Source organism: Drosophila eugracilis, unplaced genomic scaffold, assembly GCF_018153835.1.
Source record: "Drosophila eugracilis isolate 14026-0451.02 unplaced genomic scaffold, ASM1815383v1 contig_1828, whole genome shotgun sequence".
NCBI lineage: Eukaryota > Metazoa > Arthropoda > Insecta > Diptera > Drosophilidae > Drosophila > Drosophila eugracilis.
This window is the reverse complement of record NW_024572675.1, coordinates 600,443-609,659: the sequence shown is the minus strand read 5'-3', so window position 1 is coordinate 609,659 and position 9,217 is coordinate 600,443. Positions and strand designations below refer to the sequence as shown.

The 9,217-nt window shown below is 38.9% G+C and overlaps 2 protein-coding genes across 3 annotated transcripts; one reads left to right on the top strand and one right to left on the bottom strand.

Annotated features, from left to right (window-relative positions):
- On the bottom strand, positions 1 to 476 carry LOC108102485. Its single transcript, XM_017207497.1, has 2 exons — positions 423 to 476; positions 1 to 364 (listed from the first exon to the last, which is right to left on the bottom strand). Exons 1-2 carry the CDS (start codon positions 472 to 474, stop codon positions 69 to 71), a joined length of 348 nt encoding a protein of 115 aa, XP_017062986.1. The 5' UTR covers positions 475 to 476; the 3' UTR covers positions 1 to 68.
- A 1,980-nt stretch (positions 477 to 2,456) lies between these two features.
- Positions 2,457 to 7,225, top strand: LOC108102502 (glycerol-3-phosphate dehydrogenase [NAD(+)], cytoplasmic). Of its 2 annotated transcripts, XR_001772176.2 has the most exons (8): positions 2,457 to 2,709; positions 2,796 to 2,973; positions 4,515 to 4,721; positions 4,787 to 5,159; positions 5,405 to 5,558; positions 5,625 to 5,717; positions 6,190 to 6,609; positions 6,750 to 7,225. XR_001772176.2 is itself a non-coding variant. In XM_017207525.2 (7 exons), the coding sequence occupies exons 1-7, from the start codon at positions 2,666 to 2,668 to the stop codon at positions 6,760 to 6,762; spliced, it is 1,062 nt and encodes a 353-aa protein (XP_017063014.1). In that variant the 5' UTR covers positions 2,462 to 2,665; the 3' UTR covers positions 6,763 to 7,225. The 2 variants fall into 2 exon arrangements, 1 of the variants encoding a protein (XP_017063014.1); XM_017207525.2 differs by lacking the exon at positions 6,190 to 6,609 and having other exon boundaries at positions 2,462 to 2,709.
- Positions 7,226 to 9,217: the final 1,992 nt, after the last annotated feature.

The following is a 9,217-nucleotide window of genomic DNA, read 5'->3' as shown; positions in this document are numbered from 1 at the left end:
TTTTTATTTTAAAATATTTTATTTATTTAAAAACTCATAAAGTCTGTTATAACATTAGTGACACGCGTTCACACTGGATGCTCTGTGGAAGAGCCGAAAACACCCTTGATGTGGCACATCATATCGTCTTTTGCACACGATGGGTCGGAAGATGGAGAGTCCTTTTGACTTTCACTAAATCCGAGAAGGTCACTGACAATCTGGGCCAGTCCTTTTGGAATGCTTTTCACGTTGGATATGGCCTTTCCAAGGCTCTCCAGGCTCATCGATCCGGCTTTAACAGTATTTCCCGTTGAGGACATAGCCTTGAGAAACCGCTGTTTAACCCAGTCGGGTATGACATTCAGTTGAGCTAGTTGAAAGGCTAATAGAAAGCTACCCCTTATTATTTACAACTATTTACTATATTTTTCATTACTAACCACTGCAAATAATTAAAATTTGCAGCAAAGTTATCCACTTCAGCCTGTCCATCGTTTTTTTATGATATGGGCTTGTCAACTATATTCTATAAATCACGATTTGAACCTAGCATTATAAAGGAAAAATTTAGTGACTAAATTAGAGTGACTAAATGATTACAAGGTATATTATTCAGATTAAAGAAAGCTGTTTTCGGCAAGCCGAAGACTATCTACCCTTGCAATTCCATATTTCTTAAAGTATGATAATGAGCTTATTCTACATTTTGAAAAGGACTGCTTATAAGCAGTATATAAGGTTTTCGTAGATAATTGTTCGTTAAGCTAAGCTTTCTTAAAATACAAAAAACTTTGTAATTTCATGTTAATACTTTACAAAACTTAATATTGTATTGTTTGTATTTAGTGGGCACTAATCTTAAGACAGTTGAAAAAAAATCTCATGAGTAACACCTAAAATAAATTGTACATCTTCCTGATCTGGATCACTAGCCAAATATGTATCAGCATGCCTCAGAGAACTCTCTCTCTCGAGAATTGTAAAAACTGGAAAGTTTAGACTAGGCATGCAACGGTGGATGAATTCCCTAGATTCTTTATGCTTAAACCAAACTTTCTAGCTCTTATATGCCGTTCCAAAGATCGCAGTTAGTTATGGCAGGGTGATAAGCATTTTAAAGGAAATAAATAAATATAACACGTCTGGTTTAGTGGTTTAGAAGTCGTGAACGAAAAAATCCGAACGAGTGTCCCAAGAGGTGCATTGAACTCAATTCCTTTTCCTGCCAAATTATACCCGTTACTCGTAGAGTGAAAGAAGAATACTAGATTTGTTGAAAAGTATGTAACATATAGAAGAAAGCGTTTCAAACCCTATAAAGTATATATATAGCCATATATAGTATATAGCCATGTCCGTCTGTACGTCCGTCCGTATGAACGCTGAGATCTCAGGAACTATAACGGATACGAAGTTGAGATTAAGCATGAAGATTTACCCCATACGCCCACCAAGCTCAAAAGACGGTTTTCGCATTTTCTAGAAAAGCTGATATCTCGGTAACTATAAGTTAAAAAAAGTTCAGATTAATTATGTTTTTAGTATGATAAGTATTTTTTTATGACGCCCCAAATACAAATTCTTTTTTTCCTATCTAGCCACGCCCACCCTAACACCCACAAAACCCGGAAAACCAAAAGGCAAAAAATCTCTGGAACTATAAGAGCTAGAAAGTTGCGCTTAAGAACACGTATTTTAGAGATGCCACTCCAACTCGACACGAGTTTTCTTCTACGCCCACTCTAACGCCATTTATGAAGAAATTTTATTAGGCCTCAGTGACGTCATTATCTCACTCGTCTTTCTCTGACAATAGATGGCGCCTTGTGAATTTCCACTAGCAAAATGAATATTTTAAAATTGTGTAAAACAGTAACGGGTATCTTATAGTCGCGGTACTCGACTATAGCGAATCCTCTTCTTATTTATTTATTTTTTTTTTTTTTTTTTTTTGACTGAAAGAAAGAAATTAGTGGCAGAAATCCTACTTCATCTTGGTAGGGGTAGGACGACGACCTTGGAATGACGACCACTCCGGTCAGATGAATCAGGTTTTAAGTCGTTGCGAATAAAATATAAAAATATTAGATATGGACCGATCTTCTTCTTCTTATAATTTGGCTAATAAGTAAAAGGGTTCTATAACTTAGTAGAAACTTAGTACTCCTGTAAGACATGGGTGCACAATACTTAATTGAATTTGGCGCTACAATCGCAGATTTTGCAGCACTAAACAACTGAATGGTACTGTGCGCAGCGGTGTTTTGCAGCACTGGCCATTATCTCAGGGATGCATCGTTAGGAAATACAGGAATTAAACCAAATAAAAGAGTTGAATTGCTCCTCCGAAATTAAAGGATTTTTAAGCAATTTCGGCAAGTGCTAGATTTTCAGGATGGGCTGCGCATACCACACATAAAGGAAAGTGACCGGATTTCCTGAATTGTACCCTCTCACACTCTCACGCACACCCACTCAGACACGAGCTCTCTCCGCTCTTGAAATCGCTTGAATTGTTGTCGGCCGCATCGCTTGTTTTGCTTATATTAGCAAGTGTGGAGTGCAAACCAAGTATCAGTAGTCGCCGCGGCTCCGACGTGTCAGTTTAAGGTTTGATTCTCAGATCGATTAGTCGCGCCAATTTGCGAAGCAAAGCAGCAGAGGAAGCAACAATAACGACAGAATGGCGGACAAAGTAAATGTGTGCATTGTGGGCTCCGGCAATTGGTGAGTTCATATAATTATCGCCAGATGCACCTACTTACTTACATAATACTCTCACTCCCGCCGCAATTTTAACCTTGCGCCCGCAGGGGTTCGGCCATAGCTAAAATCGTGGGTGCCAACGCCGCCGCCCTGCCGGAGTTCGAGGAGCGGGTTACCATGTTTGTCTACGAGGAGCTCATTGACGGCAAGAAACTGACGGAAATCATAAACGAGACGCACGAGAACGTCAAGTACCTGAAAGGACACAAGCTGCCCCCCAATGTGGTGAGTGGACTAAACTGCCTGCCCACCAACCAAAGTTGGTAATTAGACTTATGTAACTGCCAAGCGGATTGTTAGCAGCCATGTGCTTACATAAAAGGCTACATGCCTTGATCTTGGCCGTGCAGCGCCAAATTATCTAATCAGTCGAGTCCGCGACTATTTATACACCCGCTCTCGCTCTCTTGCACTGTTCTCTTGCTGCAGTTTTCAGGGCCAGGAGCTGCAACACCTCTGGCACCACCTTGGCGCTATTCTCGATGCTCTCCCGAGAGATAGCCCAATGCCTTTGACGTAGGTCAAGGCCAGTGGGTGTGGGGCGCATTACCCCGTTTACATGACTGACGAAGTTGCGTCAACATACCTTTGTATTAGTCGATAATTGGCCAACTGATAATCAGGCGATACCTTTCAAAACGATGGTAAAAACACATGTACGTGCTCCACAAACCACTCGAACAGTTCTGTTATCCGATAATAGATAAGCCATTCGGGGTTGGGTGATAAAGTCCGTCCAAAAGGAGGGTCAGCAGCCCATCCACGACCGAGTTCCCTGATGGCCCTGTAAACAGCCTAAGTTTCCACTTTGCTTAGGAAAAAACCTATCCCACGTCTGCCATGCGTTGGCGGCATGGATTGATAAACGTGAAAAACAAAATCCAAACAAAATTCGGGCGGGACCTCTATGCCGCGCCGTTTGTTTGTCACTAAAATTCACACAGATATACTCGGACATTTTGGCAAACTTTCAGATGTCTTAAGGTGGCGGCTGTTGGAGAGGAAAATCGTAACAAATAGAAAAGGCAAAAAATAAATGATGTTGAAATTCTATAAGCAATGATCGAGACCAATGTCAGATATGCAAACAGTATACAAAGCAATGAAAATGTGTCAGCAAGATAATGGAATTGCAAAGGAAAAAGAAAACATTTTTATATTTTGTTTATTTGTTGATTTGCTAATCGGTTACTCAACACATTTTCTTAATAATCAAAATAGTTGACTATGTTAATATAATATATGAAAACTAATCGAAAGAAAAGAAAGTTATACAAACTTCCCTCAAGCTCAGTTCACATGCATTTTTCGTCGTCATGCAGAAAGTTCATTACATAAACACATATTTAACCTTAACCCTTTAAAATTACCAGTGCCTCGCCGCTCAAACATCTTTGACATCCTAACATTAACAGCACTAGAGCAAAAAACACGCTGTATTAGCATTATGAACTCATTTCTAATGCGACAAACAGGTTGGCAATCTAGCCCGGCGATATGAAGAAAATAATATATGTATGTATACAAAGTCAACCATATCAGGCTGAGCCGTTCGATCTAGCGAGCCCAAAGAATTAGACAGTCTAGACAGCTGCGAAACAAGCCTCCAAAAGTTGGAGTGAAACACGTGCTGGGAAAATGATTTCCTCGATCCGTCTGCAGTTCCCTTCATTCAACCTTCAGCATGCTTATCGGAGTTTTATATTTTTGTTTTTTGCTGTTATCGCAGTAATTAGAAAAATTTACTTTTTGCCCCCATTCCACAGGTTGCTGTGCCTGACCTTGTTGAGGCCGCGAAGAACGCAGACATTCTGATCTTCGTGGTGCCCCATCAGTTTATCCCCAACTTCTGCAAACAGCTCCTGGGCAAAATCAAGCCTAACGCCATCGCTATCTCCCTGATCAAGGGCTTCGACAAGGCCGAGGGTGGTGGAATCGATCTGATTTCGCATATCATCACGCGTCACCTAAAGGTAAGTCTGAGTCGCAGAGGTGACACCGCCACAAATCTAATCCGCTTGTCAATTCTTCATCGCAGATCCCATGCGCTGTGTTGATGGGCGCCAACCTGGCCAACGAGGTTGCCGAGGGTAACTTCTGCGAAACTACCATTGGCTGCACGGACAAGAAGTACGGCAAGGTCCTGCGTGATCTCTTCCAGGCCAATCACTTCCGCGTGGTGGTTGTAGACGACGCTGACGCAGTGGAGGTATGTGGGGCCCTTAAGAACATCGTCGCCTGCGGCGCGGGCTTTGTCGATGGCCTGAAGCTCGGCGATAATACAAAAGCAGCTGTCATCCGGCTGGGTCTCATGGAGATGATTCGCTTCGTAGATGTATTCTACCCCGGAAGCAAACTGTCCACTTTCTTCGAAAGCTGTGGCGTAGCAGATCTGATCACGACGTGTTACGGTGAGTGCTAACAAGGCGAAGAAGGGCGTCAGGGCATTAAAACGAGAAATTGTAGCTGTCAGCATAAGACAAGCATCGAATTTGATATAACAATCAATAACAATTTTCCATTTTACTAATTCGGTCATTAATTGTTGGATTTTCTAATCTTTAGTTGACAATCTTTTCATAATTTGTTCGATTTTAGTAAATGTATGCCAATGCTGTAAAGTCCTGATATAAATTAATTATTCTGAAACTTACAGGTGGACGAAATCGCCGCGTCTCTGAGGCCTTTGTGACTTCCGGGAAAACTATCGAGGAGCTGGAGAAGGAAATGCTTAATGGCCAGAAGCTGCAGGGCCCGCCCACTGCCGAGGAGGTGAACTATATGTTGAAGAACAAGGGTCTGGAGGACAAGTACGACTGATTTAACAACTAGGATTATAAAATAGAATATATCTAACTGATTCCCATCTATTGCAGATTCCCCCTATTCACGGCTATCCACAAAATATGCACAAATCAGCTTAAGCCTAATGATTTAATCGATTGCATACGCAATCACCCTGAGCATATGTAAGTGTTTCGTTTGCGTTTCTTATCCCTCTTTTGCGCCTGTCTATCCCGCTATCCTGTTGTCTTGCCTCCCCGAAACCGTGAAATGCGCTCTTGCTTTGTATTCTCACCGTAAACTTTTGATTTATTATTGTTTCCTTAGTGGCTTTGTTTTAAGTTTACCTTTCTCCTATACTAAGTTGACGCACCTTCTGTTTCTTTAAATTTTGAATTGTTTACCTACTGTTACTTAATTAATATATAATCTAAGTTTAACATTAATAAAAAGCGATATGATGAAACTCAAAACAAAATTCAAAATTTTTTAAATCGAAAATATCATAAATTCTTAAACAATATCGTTCATATTCCCGTTCATTTTATCAGCCATTTATTTCGTCACATCCCATTATCATTGCTAGAACATAAAAACCGTTAATTTCCTTCATTACAAATTAGTTTTCTTCTCTTCTTTTTATATTATTTTTCATAGGGATACTTCCATCATGCCGACGCCAAAACTTTAAACTGTGTTACACCTAAACAAGAACAGTCAAATGTATATTGTAAATACTATACCTACCCGCATAGATCAAGTCAACGCAAGTCATCTCACCAACGCATATGCTCCTGGCATTTATAGATAGACCATATACGAGTATATGCATTATGTCAGAAAATTCGTTCCACGTCAACTGCATTTACTTTCTTTACTCGCAAGTGACTTTCAATGTGTAAAGTGTTTAAGTGTTAGATAAACGAACCAAACCCAAGTGTCATAGTTGTTGAACTTAATTGGAATTGTTAAAAGAGAATGTAAATTAAATTGCAATTTTTGTACATACATACCTCTCAAAAGTGTTCCTAATTCATTTAACATTCAAAAATTGGCAGCTTCAAATCGGCAAAAAGAGTACGTATGGAAATTTTTAGGTTAATACATTTTGCAATTTTCAGTTTACCAAGCACTGTTGTTTTTTTATAACAAAATTATATTACTTACCACGGATGCTAAATCATTTCATTATAAATGATTACTTTTTTAATTCACAGGCAAAATTTGTAAACCACTAAAATATGATAAAAGAAGCCGGATCGTTTTTAACATTTCTATGCACCACAGAGAGTAAATGTATTTTTTCAGCACAACTCCAAATCAATGTATCTTTGGAGTTCACTCACTAACCAGTTGACCAAAAGATTGTATATAGGTTGTCGCATTAGTTAGCTTATTCTTTTTAATCCAAAACCACGCATATCCAACGAACCACGGAAGAGGACTACTAACCAACACCAAAGTCTGCTTCAATTTTAAAACTTAGTTTTTTTAATCCTAACTAGCCAAGAAAGAAGCGCAAGTACCTAACAATTATATTGTAATTTTGTGGCCAAGAGTATTACAGCGGTAATCGAAGGAGCTAGGAAGAGAATCTTAGTCGAAGTTAAATTGGACTGTGTAAACACTAGAATTAATTGAAACCAAAAGATCGTTGCATAAATAAAAGCTGAGTAGTTAACTGGGATTTTTATTTATTATGTTTTTTAAGGATTTAATAGTTTACTATATCAACTGGGTGCGCAAACTCGGGGAAGACATTAATAAAAAAATAAGCTATTTGTAATTTTTAGCCGTAAGGCAACTACTTTGCATGAAGATATGCTGAGTTAATCCTATTGTTTCAAGTAAAACCAACGAAAAAGTATCGCTAAACAAAAGAAGCGATTCTAGAGATGTCTACGATGCGCAATTTGGGACGGTGTTTTCAGCTACTAACATATTTCTTGTTAAATTAATTAAAATTTCAAACTATTTTTTATTTATATTTAAACGTATACTTATATATTATTCTATGTCCTGGGAAAAATGGCGGACAGTAATGTTCAATACACATTTCTTGGAAAACTCAGAAAAGTTTTTCACATTCCAGAAGGTAGAGTATTATCCTTTTTGCGGCTCATTAAAAATTAGCCACCAGTATCAAAACATTTTCACACCAATGTAAGAGCATGCTTATTTTGCGTTCATGGTAAATAAATCAATTAGGCTTTTGATCCTGATCACGAATATACCTACCTTTTACACACTTTTTAATGAATACATTACCCCTTTTACATTATGTAACTGGCTTAAAAATATGAACTTCAGATGAAATAATATAATATGTAATAATGTTATTACTAATGTTATTTTCAAAAAAACTTTAGCTTGTAGAATTTGAATTCAGATTCTCCAACCCAAATAAATTGATCAACTTTCCACGATTTCCCTTTAAGGGTGAATATAACTCTTCCTACACATTTTTTAAAGTGTACATAGATATGTACGAGGTGTGTTCAAAAAGTAAGGTGACTTTGTATTTTCAAGAAAAACTATTAATTTATTTATCAATATTTATGTTGTCCCCTTCAAAGTAATCCCCCTCAGATACAATACACTTATGCCAACGGTTTTTCCAATCCTCAAAGCACTTCCCATAAGCACTTTTCGGTATAGCCTTGAGCTCTTGCAGCGATGCAGTCTTTATCTCTTCAATCGTTGCAAATCTCCGTCCTTTCATAGGTCTCTTCAGTTTTGGGAACAAGAAAAAGTCACATGGGGCCAAATCCGGTGAATATGGTGGCTGAGGCATTATTGTGGTGTTGTTTTTGGCCAAAAAATCTCTCACAAGCAAAGATGAGTGAGCAGGGGCATTATCGTGATGCAAAAGCCATGAATTGTTTTTCCACAATTCTGGACGTTTCTCTCGTATTGCTTCTCGCAAACGGCGCATAACTTCCAGATAATACTGTTTATTGACCGTACGACCATATGGTAAGAACTCCTGATGGACCACGCCATGGTAATCGAAGAAAACAGTGATCAAAACTTTGACATTTGATCGAACTTGGCGTGCTTTTTTCGGTCTTGGCTCGCCTGGGCTCTTCCATTGGGACGATTGGGCTTTGGTTTCGATATCATAACCATATACCCATGATTCGTCACCAGTTATGACCCTTTTGAGTAAATCTGGGTCGTCGTTGACGTCATTCAACAGCTCTTGAGCGATGCTCATGCGACGGTTCTTTTGGTCAAAATTCAGCAATTTCGGAACAAACTTCGCTGACACACGACTCTTACCCAAAACGTTTGAAAAAATTTCATGGCACGAGCCAAGCGATATACCGACATCTTCAGCAACTTCTCTGATAGTGATTCGACGATTTTCCAAAACAATTTTCGTCACTGCTTGAACGTTTTCATCAGTTGTTGACGTGCTTGGGCGTCCAGAGCGAGGCTGGTCATTGGCATCTTCCCGGCCATCTTGGAAGAGTTTGTACCACTTGTACACATTTTTTTTACTCAGAACAGTTTCACCGTATGCCACTGTCAACATTTCAAGTGTTTCAGAGCACTTAATTTTATTTTTTACACAAAATTTGATGCAAATCCTTTGATCCATATTTTTCGATAGCAAAAAATCGCCGAGCTCGCAAAATAACTTGTAACTTTACGCCTCTCACAACCAAACAAAAGAGGATGT